This window comes from Seriola aureovittata, chromosome 17 (assembly GCF_021018895.1).
Source record: "Seriola aureovittata isolate HTS-2021-v1 ecotype China chromosome 17, ASM2101889v1, whole genome shotgun sequence".
In the NCBI taxonomy this organism is placed as follows: Eukaryota; Metazoa; Chordata; class Actinopteri; order Carangiformes; family Carangidae; genus Seriola; species Seriola aureovittata.
This window is the reverse complement of record NC_079380.1, coordinates 6,179,350-6,198,879: the sequence shown is the minus strand read 5'-3', so window position 1 is coordinate 6,198,879 and position 19,530 is coordinate 6,179,350. Positions and strand designations below refer to the sequence as shown.

Here is a 19,530-nt window from a genome sequence, read left to right as displayed (position 1 = left end):
CTGTGCAAATGCATCTAAATGCTGATGTGCTGTGTGAGAGAGGAAACTTAGACCCGTTTTTTTTTTTTTTTTTGTGACTGGATGGAGAGGTGCCCACAGTACCAGAGCACTGGCTGGAAACTCAATTAAGTCTTTGTAATGGAGTTATAACAGAGAGCAGAGCGGGACAGAGCTCAGCTGGGCGGTCCTGTCAGGGAGAGAATAAAATGTGATCATCCTTGATCCACAACCATCCACACATGGGATTGTGAGCATGCACACACACTCAAATAAACAGGTTCGGTGGGGTGGGTGGAGTGTGTGATATGTTTCTTTCACTCAGTCATTTAATGTAGCTGGTGGATCCAGTGTTAGCCTCTCACTGGTCACATTCTTGCAAAAAAAACCAAACAATCTGGACATGCTGTCTTCATGAAAATCTAAAAAGCACAGCCCTCCTGTGTTTGGATGGATATCAGCCAATTCTTAAATTTACACTTTAAGGCCATGCGTAGGCCTATAACAATTTCTATCTTTCATCTCGTCTCAATTGCAGCAACAACCACGTTAGACAGGGTGAGAGATTAAGTCATGCCTGCTAATCCTCACAAGCTGTGATCTATGCAGGAGCAGCTTTGGTTCTGTAGCTGCACCCTTCCTTGATTTGAGAATATGGGAACCCTTAGTATGATTTCTCAATCTCCATGGTCATTAGGTTTCATATTAACTGGAACATATCACCTCTTCCTCAAAGGACTCCCAGATCAGCTTTCTTATTTGCCAGAGCAGAAACTCTGTCTGCTTCTATTAGTAGAAACAGTAGGCCTGTGTTGTTTGAAGCCTCTGGATTCCCAGTCTTTACAAGCAATGTTAGGAGAGACCAGTTACTGTGAGAGGTCACAGACTGAACAACACATTTCTTCCATTAACTGATACACAGAGCTAGGTGAACACTGTGAACAAAGTGTATGTGTGTACATGATATGGTCAAGAATACAAAGTTAAGGATGAAGTCAGTGTATTGACTAACTCCTTTACAGTGAACAGACACTGTGTGAAAACAGATCCCCAATATGTATATGTTAAGAATGTGCAATAGAACAGAACAATACAAAACCAATATTAAGCTATTTATGTTCCATAACAAGACTGTCATATTTCAAACAATAATTTAGTTCAGCAGTTTATTTTACACAAATCGTCAATAGTTATGAAAAAAATAATGGACAGTGTTTGAGTACCTTGTTAGTTTGGCGTGTGAAACCCAACTAGAGCTTAGTAACTAGCAGTAAACTAAAGGAAAGCTTCAGTGCTGCCTTGCAAGATCAGGGACTGTCTACTTCCTGAAACTAATATAGTTAATCGAGGGTTTCACATCACGGATTAATACGAACAAGAGCTGTTTTTAAGTGTCTTTATGTATTTTTACAGAGTGTTGCCTATATCGCCCCGAGAGATAGTCGTAATACAAATGTAAAAATTAATCGCAATTGTGTAATAGAGAACTCAAGTGAAACGTTACTCTCCAGCAATTACGCAGACCCAGTATACACACTGGCCTAGTTAGCAGAATGCTAACATTAGCAATTTCTGTAGCTTGTGATATTACTTAGTTTGTTACGTGTTCGCCGTAGCTGTACCGTCAAATGGACGAGGAAGCATTTTGTTAGAAATTAACCTGCTGCTCATTATTTATTAACTTTTATTCAAGCTACACCGTGGCATAAGCTAGTTAGCATTAGCTAGCATAGCTTTATCTGCTATATGGCGTTTTTCGTTTCACTGGTCCTGGCTAGAAGCTATCTCTGTGAAATATCGTGCCCAAGCGTTACGTTTATTTTGGTTATGGTGCGTATGAATTCACACTTTATGGATGCTTTATGATTAGGTGTTTAGTTTTGGAGCGACACCACAGCGCTCACTTGCTAACTAACGTTAACATTTGGCTAACGTTAGCTAGCTATCTTATCCTTAGCTGTTAACACGATACAACAGTGTAAAACTAACACTGCATATCAGCGCATGGGTTGCGAAGAAATACTCAAAACTGATCTACACCACTCCGTCCACTGGTAACTTGATTATTGAGCAAGTGTGAGATCGCCTGACCCACCCTTAACAACGAGGGGCTCGGAGCTGTGCTCTCTGCGGCAGCTTCACAATAACTATCGTTTGTTTACGCTGATTCCAGAGTTCTCCCGAGCCCCTGCCCCTCGACGTATCACTCCGCACAACACACAGAATATTCATACCGAAACATTTAATGATCCAATTGGCACCAACCCCATGCGTTTTTATGTCACTAAACAGGAAAAATAGTTGCATTTTGAAATTGAACTGCATTTACTTATTTTATCATATGAAAATTCAAGGCGGACTAGTTTCCGTTGGAGGTTTTGTTCATTTTGCTTAAAATACAGGAAGGGGTTTTGCAGTAACATTAATTCGGCGTCACGCTGTGTGGTAAACGAAAGAGAAAAACTCTATGGTCAAATATTTAAAATATTCTTAATTGTTTTACATACAATATAATGTAATTCGAAAGTATTTAAATGAACTTGTATTTCGTAACTTTTATTCATACCCCCTTCATTTCGACATAGTAGCTTCCATAAAAATGCCCCGGACTGCTTTCTTGGGGTCGATTACGTACTTTTGATTGACCATTGAACTGTCCAATCAGAAAAAACTTTAAGCTTAGCAACAGCAAAGTTGTCCTCTTGTCCAATCAGCAAAGAGAGGAGTGGGCTTTATCGTGCTCAAGATTCTATCGTTTGATTGGTTAAATTCCCTGTCAGTTATGATAGATTTGTGGACTTTGTAGTTTTAAACAGAGGTCTCCGCCAGTGTTTCACTGAAATCAAAACAACATGTCCCATAATCCACCAGGAGTTACAACCAGCAGCATGCGCACGGCAAGAGGCGGAGCTGCTATATAAACACGAGCTCCCTCTTCTTGAGTAGCACACTGGACACTGTTATGAAGGCGGAACACGGTCTCCGGGTGAACGGCAGCTCTGACAGCATCGAAACAGTTAATGGTAGTTAGCGACAGTTGCTCTGACAAATCCTTGAAGGAGTAACAAGTGTTTACTGTTTGGAAGTTTACTTTTACTTTACGAGAGTTTGTTTTTAAACTTCAACACTCAAACTTTCTTTAGTGACTTCGGCTTATTGTGAAATAAGTATATTTTCGTCCATATTTAGGTTGAACGTTTTTTTACGAACTTCGTAGCTCAGTTTCGAGAGCAGGAACATCACCTAAAAATGCGCTAAAGCGGAGCCATCAGAGCAGATCACCATGATGACAGAGCCAGCGGAGCAGACCCATCACCTGAAAACTTCAGGCAGCCCATCAGGTGGGAGCAGCGGAGACGCTTTGGAGCATCTCCCAGCCAGCAACCGTGGTGGACCGGTGAACGGCGACAGGGGGCGACAGAGAGAGCAGAAGCGGCGGCAGCAGCGGGCGGAGAACTGTGGGGATAACAACACAGACAAGTTATGGCAAATGAAAGGCGGTCAGAGGGAGGTGTTCCCTGCCTTAGCAGCCGGAAACGAGCTCCTAAAGTGCCCGACTGCGGCTGAATCTCACCAGAACCCCCAAATTCATGCAGCGGATGGCGGTAATCTCACCACACTGGGGAAAACCGGCGAAGAGACTTTGAACCAGGTGCAAGAGGAGAGTTTGCACATTGACTCCGACACTGGCTTAGACGCGCGTCTGGGTAAAAAGAGGCATAGGCGCAGGACCTCCAAGAAGAAGCGCAACTGGAAGCCTTATTACAAACTTTCCTGGGAGGAGAGGAAAGCCCTGGAAGAGAGAGAGACAGCCAGGGCTTCCCGATTGAGAGAGGAGATGTTCGCCAAAGGGCTCCCAGTGGCCCCCTATAACACCACACAGTTCCTGATGGACGAGCATGACCGGGAGGAGCCCGACCTGAACACCGAGACCGGGGTCAGGCGGCCCTCGGGGGTAGGCAGTCGCATGGAGGACACTGGCAGCGAGGAGGACCTCTTCGACAATGAAGAGGAGGACGATGATGACGGCAGCGGCGGAGGCAGCGATGGTATCGGGAGGCCCGGGAACGCAGGTGGGGAGTTTCTCCAGAGAGACTTTTCCGAGACCTACGAGATGTATCACGTAGAGAGCCTGCAGAATATGACCAAGCAGGAGCTGGTGCAGGAGTACCTGGAGCTGGAGAAGTGTATGTCCCGGCTGGAGGAGGAGAACAACCGGCTGAGGCGCGCAGTGGAGCCCGGGGGTCTGACCGTGGAGAGCTCCCTGGTCCGGCTCAGAGAGCTGGAGAGGGAACTGGAGAGACTGAGGGCCCAAAACACGGAGCTCCTTCTGCAGAGCCAGCCGAGCAAGGACAGGGCCCAGGTCGCTACCAACTAGAGGACACTAGTCAAGTTGGGAAAACCCCCTTTGAAAGAGGTAAAAACACGGGACTACTGCATTTTTAAAAAAAAAATGTCATAATTTTTCTGTAACCAGTTTGTCATCTGGACGATGAAGTCCTTGCATTGCAATGCAATACTTGACGTTTCTTTTCTATTTGGACTGTAAGGTTGTCCTGTTCAATTTTTTTCCGAGAAGAAATGTAAATATTTCAAAATAAGATTCTTTTTATAAAGAGAATGTATTTGACAAAACAAGAATATTTTGTTTCCCTGGTCAACTTCGTATGTTTCCATTTAAATAATACTGTTTAATTTTTGAATTTAAAGACAAACATTGTATGTTGCACCCCCTCCCCGCCCCCGAAGAAACAAACCAACAAACAAACAGAACTGAATAACAAATTACCGTTAATTGGGGCAGCTTGCAAAGACTGTTTTGCAGAAGTAAATTCCAGAGTGAACATTTTAACAGTTGTGTGTTAACATAAGTTCAAATAAAATTTTGAAATTCTGATTTAATCTGTCATGTGTTGTAAAGCCTGCTCTAAAACACAGGAAGCGGTTCATAGACGCAGCAGAGTGAAGCTACTGTACGTAGCTTTTGTGAGCATGCAAATAATCACAAAGCTTTTCTTGTGAGGATCTTGAAATGGGCCAGACAGAAGACATCAGTGGGCTCTGAATAGGAGCAATACAGACTGTAGCCACAGCATAAGGGGGGGATGGGATATGATGGAGATGCTCTTTATGAAGGTTAGCCCAATCTGAGTTAAATCTGTTCAGGATATTATGCAAGGAGAAATGCAAACTGGGTTTATTCCCCTATTTAGACCATTTTTGCACATAAGAGAAGGGCTGGTCATGTCAGAAGCTAAAGAGTCTGCTGCAAATGGTGTTCACTGAAGCTCTATATTTAGTCAGAATGATGATAAATTCAATATGATCTGTGTTACTACCAGTTTTCACAGAACGCATGAATATTAAATTATTCCAGGAAGTTCAAATGCAGAGCCTCAGTAGTTCAGATGAAGTTTCCTTCATGCACAGAGACAATCTGTGCTAGAGGGCCTGGAGAGACTTCATTCACCTGCAGCCTGTAGAGGGCATCATTCAGCGCCTAGTCTAAGTTGTGTGTGCTGCAAAACGTGAGCCTCATCTTCCCAGTAAAAAAATGTGTCTTGCAAAAGTCTAAAAAAACAAACACACATGCAAATATATATATATTTTTAAACATAATTCTGTTTATTTACATCATATAACCTTGCTTTAAAGCACACAGCCATGAGGGAAATGGTTTCAGGCGGACAAGTCTTTTAAGTCCAGTCATTTTCATATTAGTTATACTCAAAAGCAATTCCAAATGTACACAATACAGTATGTTACATATTAAGATAGTATGTACAAAAAGACTTTAAAATACAACAATGAAACATTAGGTAAATCACATTTCAGACAACACACACCAACTGTTGAGTTTTCCTTCTGATGAAGTCGTGGGCTGTTGGTTCATTTTGAGGAAATGGGATGTTGTCTGGCATGACCTAATGCGGTTTTAGGGTAGGGCTTGTTAGGTGTACCATATTCACACACTGTGGATCACTAGGCAAAGAGAGATGGCCTCAGTTTGTTAAGAAAAAAGCAGCTGAGAGAATACTATGCCTCTTCCCTCTTAGCAGCATCAGTAACAGCTGTTAATGCCTGTTTTAAAGGCAAAGAGAGTGCATAGACATGTCCTTGGCTTGAAGTGTGCTTCTTTTTATTAATTTTTTTTACAGCCTCTCAGTTAGACCGCTTGTATTGAATGTACACATCTTTGGGTCAGTGCCTTAGTTATACCATCAACCACAGGAGAAGGAGGGAGGAGACCCAGAAACAACAAAAGGAAACAGAAAGATAAGAACCGAGCATGGCACTGCAGAACAAAAACACATTCCAGAAATCAGGCACTTGTAGAAAAACTCTTGAGGTAAGACAAGACTAGAACTTATCATCTATTATTATTATCATCATTATTTTTCACAGGGGTTTTTTTTTTGGTCAGATGAAAACAAGCGAGTCTCTCATGACTTGAGGGAAGTTGCAACTCCTGTTTGTTATTTTCTGTTGGCAAATTGGCTCCACGGTAAGAACGAGAGATAAAAACAATAGATTGTTAGCGGGTATTCTGTATTCATTTCCTATAATGTACCATTTCCTCCTGTCAGGGAGGATTTATTAGAGCCTGACTTTATGGAAAACTCCTGGTCACGTAACCTCAAGGTAATAAATATGCAGACAGATGAGCCCTCAGAGGGGGTGCGAAGAAAACACGTGATCGCTCAAAGTGAAAATGTAGCCGTTTGTATGCACAACACCGTATTTTTACTGTATGTTAAACACTTTCAGGCTTCTCCTCTGTCTTTTATTACAAGAGGGGACATACTTCATCTTGAGCTCAGTAAATATGAGCAGATCTGTGAAGGCATTGCTCAGTAATCCCAGACATGAATAAGAAAACAAATGATGAGGTCAGCGATCACAGTGTGGTGCTGAGCTGCCTGCAAACTGTCCAATATAATGTAATAATTACCAAATTACTTTTTTTTTTTTTAATCTTGCTACATGTTGATGCAACATTACTGAATGTATAGTAACCAGATAAACTTATTTATAACAAAATCTCATGAGATAACTTTTTTTTTTTCTGCACAGTGCTGAGAATCAGAGAGAAAGGCCATCTATGAGGAAATAAGGAACAGGGTTAGTCATGTTTATCTTGTCTCCTTTGAACAGGTACACCCAAGAGGTGAAATCACAATAAAAGTACTTTTTTACTTTAATACAAAATATATATAATATATATAATATATATATATATATTGAGAGAGAGAATATAAAACAAAAAAGAATATATTAAGGGAAACATTTCAAGTAACATCTTGAAGGAAATGACTGTGCACTTGTACGCACTTTTTGTAAACCATAAAAAAGAACTAAAAAAGTAAAAACAAATATGATAACATAATATTTATATTTACAAGGTTAACTTAACAAGGCTTTGTACAAATGTTACAAAATTGTTCAACACAAAACACCTGCACGCTCGGACATTATCACGAATATTGTTGCGCAAAAAACACATTAACAGTATTAACAAGTAGAGAGAGAGACGACTGTATTGTGTGTCTGTGATCCTAATGTGTCTGATGTCTGGAGTATAAATGAGTCTTACAGTGTCTGTGGTCTGAGGATTAGGAAGACTGATGAAAAATCAGTTGAGAAATGGTTTCAACCTGACTATTAGATTTTCTGTCTCCTCTGGCTCACTGAAGTAGGTTTGGAGAAATTTAATTCCACTTTGTTAAGAAGCACCATTCTCTGAAGAACCAGAGGAAGGCTGCATGTCGGCCTCCTCCTCCGGTCACTTAAAGGGATTTAACCCTTTGACTTAAATCGTCTGTGAGCCAGGCCGGAAGAGAGAGAAGACGGAAAGGATGCTCGGGTTATTATTCGAATGAGAATTCTTGGCTGTAACATTGATTGTGATGAGGTCTGTTTGTGTCTCTGTCCTGTTCCTGTATTATTTCTATAAAAGCACACATATAGGAAAAAGAAAAAACAAAAGCTTTGGCAACACTGGAATGCCCCTTGCCATGCAAACGGAGCTCATCAAAAATAAAAGGGTGGGCTGCTCTTAAAGACTCAATTCATTGGTACCCTGTGTTGCACCTGGCAACTAACCACAACCCTGTTTACGCTGCTGCCAGTCAACTCTGCAGGGGGTCAGCAGCTTGGCCAGACCCCCCCTCAGAGTCAGCAGGTTCAGCCTCTTTGTGGAGGTTGGGGTCAGCTGGCAGGCCTCACAGGTACTGGTGGAATCTAGAGGTGGGTGCTTGACGTGTGGCCGGTCCTTGTTCGAGGCCATCTGCATCCCGAGGCAGCCCTGGTGTTTTGACCTGGTTCTGTTTGAAAGGAGACAAGGGGAACTCGTTGACAGTCAGTGGGGGTCTCTTTTCGGACGTCTCAGTCGGGGAGGCCACCACGGTGTGTCTGCGCCAGGCCCGCCTCTTCCTTCGCGTCTCAGGCGACAGCGGTTTTCGCAGCCCAACGCTCCGCAGGTCGTCGGCCGAGCCCAGCAGTCGAGCGCGAACCTGCTCGGCCAGAGACCTGCCGCCCGGGCCGGTCGGGGTGAAGGAGGCGGCCTCGCTGGGTGGCAGAGCGGGTTTGGGCCGTGTCAGGCGCAGGCTCTCCTGGCTGCTGCCTGAGGAGGGGTTGGTTCTGGAGGTCTCCCTCCTCACCCTGGGCGCACCGTCTGACCCAGAGCCAGCCTCGTCACCCTGAGCTGTGGTCCCAGGCAGCTCCAACAGGTCCAGGGAGCGAGCCTTGGTCTTCTCTGACTTCAGCTTCTTCCTGGCCAGAGTGTCACACTGGATCAGCTTGTGGGAGTTGAAGGAAGGCCGTGAGTGCAGTCTGTGAGTGGTGGAGGAGGAGGAGAAGGAGGAGGACGAGGGCGTGGTGGAGCGCGCTCCTCCCTCACTCCTCTCTGCAGAGTCTGGTGTGTGTGTGAGGGGTGTGGGCGGGGCGAGCAGGTTTGTGGGTGAGAGAACTGGGGGTTTGTAGTGTGTGTAGAGGAAGCTGCGCGGGGCTGCTGGCGGCTGTGTGTTCACGGGGCTAGTTGGGTGTTTGTTGGGTCTCTCCTGGGTGAGGGAGCGCGAGGCGAAGCCGCTCTCATTGTCCGTCTCGCTCACCAGCTCGCTGTGCTCGTCATCGGCGTCGTCCCCCCTCCCCTCTGACCCCAGGCTGCGCCCTAACGTGGAGAGGGTGGAGTAACCAGAAACGATAGAGCGCGCATCCTCTGGCGCCCGCCACGGCGGCCCCTTCACCTCCGCCCGAGCCTCCTCCTCCTGCAGCAACATCGCTGCCTGCCTTCCTCCTGCCTCTTCTTCCTCTTTACAGCACGGCCGACTGGGAATAACCGCCACCGCCTCCTCTTCTACCTCCTCTTTCGCTCCGCTTTCTACAACTTCCTCATCTTCCTCTTCTTCTTCTTCTTCCTCTTCATCGTCATCCTCCTCTCCCTCCGCTCGAGGAGCAGTGTCTCCTACAGGTGACTCTGCCTCCTCTTCCTCCTCTGCCCCTAGATGTCCGGCTTTGATTGGCTCGTGCTCTGAGTCGTCGTCAGTGCTGCTGCCCACGCGGCGGGCGTTGTGGCGCTTTCTGCGTTTGCGGCCCGTCACAGCTGACATGATGGACAGAGTCAGGAAGTCCTTGGCTGTGAGGTCCTTCTTTGACCCCCACGACCCCTGGAAAAGGAAGAAATGTTACTGTGACGCTGTCATACATGGACGATGTATTTCCTGCGTCGAGTGCAGCTCACACACACACACACACACACACGTACTGTGTGTGTGTGTGTGTGTGTGAGCTGCAATCGAACAACCGGAGCAGCCTTGTACCATGTACGGAGACGTTACCTTTGATTTAGCCGAGTCACTGTTGGTTGAGTCTGGGGAAAAAGAAAATAAAAAAACAGAAGTGGGTCAGATACACTGAACTTAACAGGAGGCCAGAACAGTCATGGTGGAGGACACAGAGGCAGTTGGTGTTATCATCACTTTTTAAAGGACAAATTCCCAATAAATCACAGGAAAGCTGCTGCTGCACTGCTCTCTATCGTCCGTAAACACACTTTAATCCTCGATGCCACAGCGGGTGTTTTCCATCAGCTGGAAAGGTCACCCGCTGTGACATCACTGATAAGCAGCCGTCTTCCTGACTGAAAAAAATAATAATTACAAGACAAATTCCTCTACTATTTGTCCAGGGACTGGTCTTCCTCTGTGCCCTCTGCCCCTGACGCACCCCGGCACAAAGACACTGATTTACACAGTGGAGAATGTGGAGGAGAAACAATGACGGGGGGAAGCAGGGTTTGGTGTTGGGAGCATTAAAAAAATCACGGCACACACCGATGACATCACCGGAAACACTGAAGACATCAATCAGTGAAGGAAGAAGCGTTTGGAGGCGTGAAAGCAGAAACAATTGACAGTATGAAAAGAAACACAGTCCCTCACAAACACAAACGTACATACACACCGTTGCAGGATAAAAGCTCCATCGTTTATAAATCGAATTTCTTTTTGGGAAACCCAGGAGCATGGGAGGAATGGTCGTCTCCTGAGGGGCTCTAGATGGAGTCGTTTCTCATGTCCAAACGACATCAGTAACAAATGTCAAGCCAGTTTATTTCATGTTGATCTTACAGATGCTGGTTTTCATTTTCCCTCTTGGTATCATAGATGTACCACCATTGAAATCCAGTAAAAGCCCTTAGTTTTCCCAAACTGCAGCTTAACACCAGGACTTCACTAGTGATGGCGACGTTCTACTTCCCCATTTGAGTCAAAGTATAGATCCCCCTGGTCAAATATTACTCCAATACAAGTGAAAATTGTTCAATCAGATTTACTGGAGTACTTGAGTTAAAAAAAAAACCTCAGTATTCAAAAGTACATTTATATGTCAACACGTTGTATTATTGCGTGTATTTACAAATGACTCTGAAACATCAGACTGAATGACTGACTCACCTGTAGAATAAAAAGCTTGTAAAATGTGATACAAAGCTGAGAGAAATAGACATAAAAACACGATTGTATCAACCAGAAGACAGCCATTGTAATTCATGTATTTTTTTCTTTTTTCTTTTCTTTTTTTTAATTTAACATGCCCCACCCGCCTCACAACAGCCTGTCAGTGATAAAGTTTGGTCATGAATAACAGAGCAAACTTTTAAAACGAAATGAATCTTTCTTTATTTCTAACATTTCAAACAGACTTCAAATCAGACCATGGTCTCTGAAGAATCTTCTGCCTCATCATTATCTAACACCTCCATCGTTAAGACACTAAGTTCAAATCGAGCTGTTCAAAGATGTAGCAGCACAACATTGTTTTTTCTTCTGTGATGAACACAGTGTATGGCCCGATGCATTTTTCAAAAATTTAATAAAATTCCTTTCACTGACTAAAAGCTGTGTGTCAAAGTAAGAAGTACTTCATAGAAATATCAGAGTCAAAAGTACAATATTTGTCTTGTAAGTGTAGTGAAAAGTCATCAAGTCAACTCAAGTAAATGTACTTCATTACTGCCCACCCCTGCCTAAGTCCCCATTTTGAACAACAGCTGTAGGATCAATAAAAAAACTTAGGAGATATAATATGAAACATGGTTCAGATTTCCATGTTGGTGAATGGCAAAATCTCATGTCTGGTCTTGTCTCGTCTTGTTATATTTCTGAGGCATTTTGCTTTGAAAGAACATTTCTGGAATATTTCCTTCTTCCCATCGAGGGTCTGAGGACACAGCATGTGTGGCACAGACTGTAAAGCCCTTTGAGGCTCATTTGGGATTTGGATTTTGGGGCTATATAAATGGACTTCTTTGTGTGTAAAGTCGAGATCACCAGTGAGCTGGTGTTAATGTGAGCCTGGACCTCACTTTAGCTGCACTTTGGGAAACTGAAGCTTTCCTGGAAAGTTGAAAACCCAAGGAGGAAATGAGAAGGTCTGGGCCTCCATTGAGCTTCTTACACACACACACACACACACACACACACACACACACACACACACACAAAGAATAAATAAAAATCAGAATAAAAGCTGATGTCACTGGGATTTTAAAATGACAGGACAGAAACGGCGCCACCTAGAGTCCCTTAAGAGCTATGCGTGGAGTTGGGGTCCTGATGATTGGACTAGACCGACTGCGAACTGCTCATATGATGAGCGGAGCACAGCGTGACAACAAGACAGGCCACCGGGGAGGGGGTTGTCTCTCAGTGACAGACAACAGTTTACACTCGAGTGTCAGATGCAGCAGTTTTAACAGGCAGAGCATCCAGTGATCCGTTAATTCATTAGTCAGACTGGGGAGACACTGAAGTGACTCCGTCTGACACTGAGAGGGAGACACCGACTTTCAGGAGGGTGATGGAGACCATGGACACACAAACCATCACCACCACTCACAATCTCTCTCATACAAACACACTCCCATTATTTCACTTTCACAGTATGATGCACTGACTGGTTACACACACACACACACACACACACACACACACACACACACACACACACACACACACACACACACACATATACACACACACACACACACACACACACACACACACACACACACAGGCACACGCACACACACACACATTGCCAGGGGAGTTCCCATCCTACCGCAGTGGCTGCTCCACAGGCTCAGCTAAGAGAGGGAAATGCAGAAACGTACAGAGAAAGGGAAAGATGAGCAACGTGGAGGGACAAAAAGAGGTCAGCAGAAGGAGAGAAGTGAAGGCACGCTATCAAACACAGAAACACTCCGAGTGCTAACGGATGTAAGACTTCATTTCTTATGCTGCGTTCCAGTTCTGTTGGAGAGTAGGGAATTCTGGCTTTAAACTGGGACAAACTTCCAATGAGGAATTTCAATCAAGAGAGGAATGCAGTAGTCTGACTTCAACCCTTTCAACATGTTGTTAAAAAGCTCCATTTTACATCATTAGTTTGGTCTAGTCTCAAATCCACATTATTGAGAACAAGTTAAAAAACCTGTTATTGGGACTGAATTAATGTACAGTGTAGCCTCTATTTGAAACTGTATTAATAAATATAGGTATCATCCTGTTTAAGGGAAACTCTCGCCTCATGGATGTATTTTCTTTCCCTCAGTTCACTGGAACACAAAGATTGCAATTATGACACACTTTTGGGGAATTTCCTACTTCCATTAAACAGAAAGCAGCTTTCATTTTGGGTTGCCAGTTACAGCTACCCCGAATGCTATCGGTCGGCTCGGTTAGAGCCAGCAGCGACTGGCCGACGGCAGTGAACAGCGTCCTCACCTGAGGCCTCCCCGAGCAGAGCGGTCCTGCCGATGTTGGACAGCAGGTGGTCGATGTTGGGGGCGGGCTGTACGTCCTCCGTGTCCACCGGCGTCTGGTGGGAACACACGACAATAAAAACATTCAGTTACCCAACAAAAGGCTGCAATTCCTAGTGACTATCGTTTACTTAAAAGTATATTTTGACAGTAAACGAGAAAAGAGATGCAACAAATGTCAGACCTGATCTGGGGATGTTACAGTTCACGGGCAACTCGTTATCCTTCATTAATTAAGCTAAATTTCTAGCAATGAAGTGCAGCAGCAGCAGCAGCAGCAGCAGCGTTATACTGAAGAGACTTTATAATGTGGCAATTGGTAGTTATTGGATAGAGATCACAAAACGTTCATGCACAGATTCATGGTGTTAAATGTACAGATGTGCTCTCTCTACAGATTCGGCTTTTGAATAAATAAGTCATAAAGATAAAACTACAAGATCATATTTAAAGTGATCAATGATCAAGTGTAACCTAACCAAACATAATGGACTTTATCAAACAGCACCATCACTCCACTGAATGACAAAAAGATAAAAAAGGGTTGGACTTAGATCACAAGTGTTCAATGCATCTGGTACTGTAAATATTGTAAAGACAGCCGTGACTGAGCGCAGTCAGGGATAATTAGTTAGTCAAGTCATTTGATCTCATGACTCATGACTTCCTCTTCTGGAAAAAAAAAGGTTTTTGTGAAGTTTTTGTTGTTTCAGTGAATTTCTCTGAATTATTGTCACCATGTTAAAAAAAGAAAAAATAATGCAGTTGCACTAGAATCCAGAAAAAGACACAGAGTTTAAAATCACAACAACAAATGGCTGATCTCAGAGCAACATTTTTGTGGTTTGTTAAGATACATTCTTGAAACAAGCACACTTTGAAACAGGTGAAGTCATCCCCCACTGGCACATTTTGTTTGACTAATAAAATAATATTTCATGACTTGTTAACGGCTTGTTAAAATGAAGCATCTGTTCAGGCTCTGTCAACAACCTGTCTGACAAACTCAGACTGTGTGTCTGAAAACACATTCTTACTCAATCACCTCTTTTTTTTAAAAGGATTTTTCTCTTATATGTAGCTTCCGAAAATGCACTATTATTAAAAGAGCCTTTTTATTATGTCAAAATAATAATAACCTTGTACAGTTTGTATTTGTGTCCTCTGCAAAGCACTAATCTGTGGTTTTGATAAGTGTTATACAAATAAACTTTATTATTATTATTATTATTTTATAAAAGGTGGTTTACTTTAAGCTACTAATACTGAATATTTACTGGCAGAGCTACTGTAGATTGGCAGATGTATTTTTAAATCACTGCCTCTGTCGTACGTAGAGGTTCAATGTGTAAGTCCAAAGGTTTATTATCTGTGTGCTATAAAAGAATAACACGGGAAACTTACCTTTTCATCCTTGTCGAGCTCTTCAGTGAAAAACCAAGTGTACTACAAAAATGAAAGGGAAAGAAATATTATATCATTGTCATTGTAGTAAATGTGTATGTGTATGCATGTGTGTGTGTGTGTGTGTGTGTGTGTGTGTGTGTGTGTGCCGTCTCTCACATGCTGGATGAGCGTCTCTACTATCTTGTAGCGGTCAGGCATGTGTGTGACCATGTCTTTCATGTTGTCCTCGGACGTCCGGACCAGAGTCGGCCCAAACACCAGAGCCAGGTTACGAGGCTCCATCTGCACAGGGTGAAAGACACACACATGGCATTAACACCCGGGACATCACAGAGCTGCGTGATTACACTGCAACTACACTGACACACTCCGTCTCGCTCACCTTGTTTTTATCCGAGTGGTCTGCTACAGTCTTCAGGTGTCCAACCAGGAACTTCAGTGTGTGGTAATAATGATCTGGGAGGTCTCGGATCTACGAAAGAGACACGAGAGGTATGACAATACTGACAGAACATGCCGGACTTCTACTACTACAGACACACACACTCACACACACACATGCACAAGCATTAGCCAATAGGTAAATGACCCTGTTCATTCATGACCACAAACAAAGACATACCAGTTTCTTCATGGTCTTTAATCTGTCTGATGCGTTTTCCATTCGATTGGCATCAATGAAGTCGTTGTACTTGTCTGTAAAGATAATAGAAATATTAAAATACCCGCGAGATAAGACGGTGTGATTTGAATGTGCGGCGGCAGCGTGATGAGGCCGTACAGTATCTGTGACGTCTTGTCGTAACACGGTTGTACTCACCGTTGGTGAAGAGCGGCTCTGGGAGTTTCCTGAAGAAGGATTTGAGTAAGCTGCTGACGACGTTGAGGTCCTGCCACTTCTGTTGACGGCAGAGGACACAGAGAGGAGTCAGAGATCACAGTATTTCGACATCTGCATTTACTAATATGATCTTATTGAGTAACCTGTCATTTAAATACCATTAATCTGGATATATTTTTCCCTCTGTGGTGTTTTTTTTTTTTCCCACAGTAAGTGTCTATGTGGATTTGTATTCCCTCACCTCCTCTGCTGGGTTGATGTCGACGCCCTTGTTGAGCTGGTCCTGAAGCATCGACACCATGGCGTTATTCCCGGGAACCCTGTAGATCCCGGTGTATTCCAGACCCATGTCCTCCACCAGACCGCAGCAGATCTCCACGATCATCGGGATGAACTGAGACGGACAGAGACAGCATGTAATCACAATAAAATCAGTTTTAAAGCATTCAGCTTCAGATGGAGGATATCGTGGCTAACCTTGTTGTTTGCTCCCGGCTGACATTCCTCCAACCTCACACCGAAAGCTTTGGGCCCGGCCTTCTTTGCCTTCTTCATGATGTTGATCCCCCACGGAGACTTGGGCGGGCTGCTCTCATCTGAGGACAGATCGGACACAGAGCCTCAGTATGCGCTTCGTGGTTTACTCAGTCCTTATATCAAAGGCTCTCATCAAAACAGGCTATTCAACACTCTTGCCCTCTGCTGTCCAAAAAAAGATTTCTTCCTCAATACTCTGATAGTGCACCACCTACAGCTGTGGGGTTGCTTGAACTGATATTTGATCTAATACCTGGATCATCTAACCTACAGATTTAAAGGTGAAATGAATTATTTGAAGAAGATTTGAGCATGTTATTTTTATTCATTTTCCCTCGTTCTCTTCAGTCATTTATTTATTGCATCACTGTCGACTGAAATGGAACTAAACCATTCTTCATATATATGTAGGTAATATATACACGCTTTGATTTTTGTACTTTTATTTTAAATACTTTGACATGTTTATATGAATGCCCTGCGCAGACTTTATTTGTGGGTATTTCATGTGCAATGTGCTTTACTGTGCACACATTGTCTGTACATTGGACCTAACACAGATTTTTAGTTCTTGTGGCAACTGTGTGTCATTTGTACTGTTGGAGTCATTTGTGTTTATGTTTTGAAAAGTATAAAATGGTTTTTATTAAAAAAAAAAAATAAAGCAAACATTAAATAAAACTGAATTACTCTGAACTCTAACACCATCGTTATCGCCAATTCATTTGAAAGTTTATTCTCTCCAGGTAATAATCTCACTAACCTCTAATTTTTAATTAAAAATAATGTTACACTTGTCAAATCTGGAGGTGTGCTGTGACAGTAAGTCACTAATGGTGCCTTCACAAAAAGCGCGAAGTGGACTGAACCATGTGGTATTCACTACTTTGTAAGTGAAGGTGCAAATTCACAAGTTGCGACTAATAGATCTGATTATTGTTGTTTTATTGTCCCGTCTTTTTCTAAACATGATAGTAGCAGGTTTACAGTAAAGTGAAGTGAAAGTGAAGTGAAAGAGAAGTGATTTTTCTTTCCCTGACACTGACCTTTGCCCTCTGGTTTCGGGGAGCGTGGCGCTCCAGCGGCGTTGTCCGTCTTGGCGAGCAGGAAGGGAGGCTTCATGCGGGGCATCCTGGGAGAGGAGTCGGGCTTGCTGCCTGTTGGACTGCAGGGGGAGACAGAGAGATGAGGACAGTGGGAACAGCTGCTTCACTGTGTTTAAGTGTAAATGATTATCAGGTAACTGACCTTTGTTTTCTGTAATCATTCAGTTTCTTATTGATGAGGGCCTGTCTGGAGAAGCCGAGCTCCTGCAACACACAAACAAATCCACACGATTGACTTTTCTAATCAAAACAAAGTGCAGGTCCAGTGTGGAAAAGTAGGTGACAGTGTGACGGGTGCAGGTGTGTCCTCTGACCTCGCTGTCCGTCTTGCTGTTCTCCCTGATGACCTTTATCCAGTCCAGCATGTCCTCCCGGTCCTCCGCCTGCAGCAGGTACTCACAGAAGTCCTGCGTGGTCAGTCGCAGGGCGTGCTTTCGTTTGGTCTCACTGTACGCGATGTCCACCAGGCAGCCCCGGATGCTGATCGGCTGCTCGTCCTCCGCTGCGCCGCCGATCGTGGCCCCGCGAAGCACCGCCTCCCTCTTATCCTTGTAGAGGAACAGCGAATGGGAGCGAAGCACCGAAAAGACTCGCTTCCACGGACGCATGCCGCTGCCCACCTTCTGCGGAGGGAAGAGGAAATGTGATGTGATGTGATGTGATGTGATGTGATGTGATGTGAGTGAGCGCTTGCTTTCCATTCTTTTCAGATCTCACTCATTGTCAGGCTCGCTCTGCTCACCTTGCCCTTCTCCGTGAGGATCTGTTTGAAGTGCAGCCATCCTTCTCGCCGCACATCGCTGTAAGTGATGTTTCCCAGCTCTGAAGTGGAGTGGCGTTTAGATCGAACCTCCTCTGCCGTCCCAAGGTTGTCCAGAGACTGAAACACACAGTCAGATTTTCTACTGTCAGTCGTTGTGAGACCTGGAGAATTAAAATTGAATCTGACTTTTTTTTATTTTTTATTTGAGCATGGTAATCAAAAGGTATGGGCGACAGAAGGCGACTTATGAGACTGTATCAAAAGAAACAAGCAACAAAAAGCAATTTAAAATCTCATGATGTTTTTCTTGAGGTTTTGAATCAACCTGATGAGATCATAGTTTTTACTGAGGGTTTATCTTAACCTTTGCTTCTCTTAGACACGGTTTCCACTGTGTGGCATTGCTTTGTCATGATTTTCAAGACTTCTCCTCTTGCCACATTACATCAATTTTGCAACAGATGTCAGAAATTTAGGAAGCAACGATCTGGTCTCCGTCGTGCCTCTGTAAAGTGGCCAGATGTTACTTTAAAAATGCTTCCTGTCAAACTTTTATAAACACATTCCAACTTGTGTCCGAATTTCACACAACTGAGGAGCTTCTATCTATCACAGTTTCTGATGTGGCAGGAAAAAGCAGATTTCTTTAGACAAACTGTTTTGAAACACGTCTCTGCCGTTACGAAACATTAAATTGTTCCTCTTACAAATAAAAGGTCAAATTAATAAGCAACTAAATGCAATTCAACACACTCAGGGACTGAGTGTGTTACATTGTCAGTTTGCTTATGGTGGTTAATGTTAGCAAACCTAAGACAGATGTGCCTGTATAACTTACTGAGTCAGTTCACTGACTGTATGGCTCTTTTGCACGTGTCATCCTGTCACAGGCAAATATCTCAATGGTTGTAGGACAAAAAGTGAAACTAAGCATCGGGAAATTCATTGTGGCATCATCTTGTAACTGCTGCTTTTGCAGTTGAAATTTAAAATATACCACTGTCTGTGTACTTGTGGTCACCCACTGTAGTTAGCCACATCAAATACTTCTTACAAAGTCTTAAAATTAAATTTTTTACACCTTATTTTGTCTTTAAATGTCATTAAGTCAAAATTCAACAAATTTATCTGTTGAACTGCAGGGCGTCTTTGTTTAGAGTTTACTGAATAACAGGTGAATGATAAAGCAGTCGACCCGACCTGGATTTATACTAAATGAGGTTTCGGATGATGAGAAGTCAGAAGAATTTGTCACTTTATGAATGTTTACGAAAAGTTAACAACTCACCCCGTCAGTGAAGAAACTCTTCACTCTCTTTGGAAGCCTCCTGGAGAGAACAACAACAACAACACAACTGTCAAAACGTCTGCCTGCACGTACTTACATGTACATTTACTCATTTTATCCAAAGTGTCTTACAAGTGAGGGATATCACTAAAGCTTCAGTGCAGTAGGAAACCTTGGTGGAAGTACTGAATACGAAATCTATTCGATAAGTGCAAGGAGATCAGGTAAAGAAGTGCACGGTAAGTGCTATATAGTTAAATGGATTTC

The 19,530-nt window shown here is 43.5% G+C and overlaps 2 protein-coding genes across 9 annotated transcripts in view; one reads left to right on the top strand and one right to left on the bottom strand.

Moving 5' to 3' along the window:
* Positions 1-2,942: 2,942 nt before the first annotated feature.
* Positions 2,943-4,894, top strand: hexim1 (HEXIM P-TEFb complex subunit 1). Its single transcript, XM_056402086.1, has one exon. It carries the CDS (start codon positions 3,281-3,283, stop codon positions 4,373-4,375), a length of 1,095 nt encoding a protein of 364 aa, XP_056258061.1. The 5' UTR covers positions 2,943-3,280; the 3' UTR covers positions 4,376-4,894.
* A 705-nt stretch (positions 4,895-5,599) lies between these two features.
* Positions 5,600-19,530, bottom strand: part of arhgap23a (Rho GTPase activating protein 23a) — a 72,626-nt gene continuing 58,695 nt past the window's right edge. For all 8 annotated transcript variants that reach the window (XM_056402084.1, XM_056402081.1, XM_056402077.1 and 5 more), the window contains 15 exons: positions 19,264-19,303; positions 17,955-18,092; positions 17,527-17,835; positions 17,355-17,416; positions 17,153-17,271; positions 16,047-16,165; positions 15,811-15,963; positions 15,549-15,627; positions 15,351-15,424; positions 15,111-15,200; positions 14,885-15,010; positions 14,726-14,767; positions 13,284-13,377; positions 9,834-9,865; positions 5,600-9,662 (listed from right to left, as the gene is read on the bottom strand). In XM_056402084.1, the coding sequence (XP_056258059.1) occupies positions 8,220-9,662; positions 9,834-9,865; positions 13,284-13,377; positions 14,726-14,767; positions 14,885-15,010; positions 15,111-15,200; positions 15,351-15,424; positions 15,549-15,627; positions 15,811-15,963; positions 16,047-16,165; positions 17,153-17,271; positions 17,355-17,416; positions 17,527-17,835; positions 17,955-18,092; positions 19,264-19,303 (2,920 nt within the window). In that variant the 3' untranslated portion in view covers positions 5,600-8,219. The remainder of the gene's footprint in view (positions 9,663-9,833; positions 9,866-13,283; positions 13,378-14,725; positions 14,768-14,884; positions 15,011-15,110; positions 15,201-15,350; positions 15,425-15,548; positions 15,628-15,810; positions 15,964-16,046; positions 16,166-17,152; positions 17,272-17,354; positions 17,417-17,526; positions 17,836-17,954; positions 18,093-19,263; positions 19,304-19,530) is intronic.

What these genes read in the sequence shown, in the direction of transcription:
- hexim1 (XM_056402086.1), top strand. Translation starts at nt 3,281, where the DNA reads ATGATGACAGAGCCAGCGGAGCAGACCCATCACCTGAAAACTTCAGGC.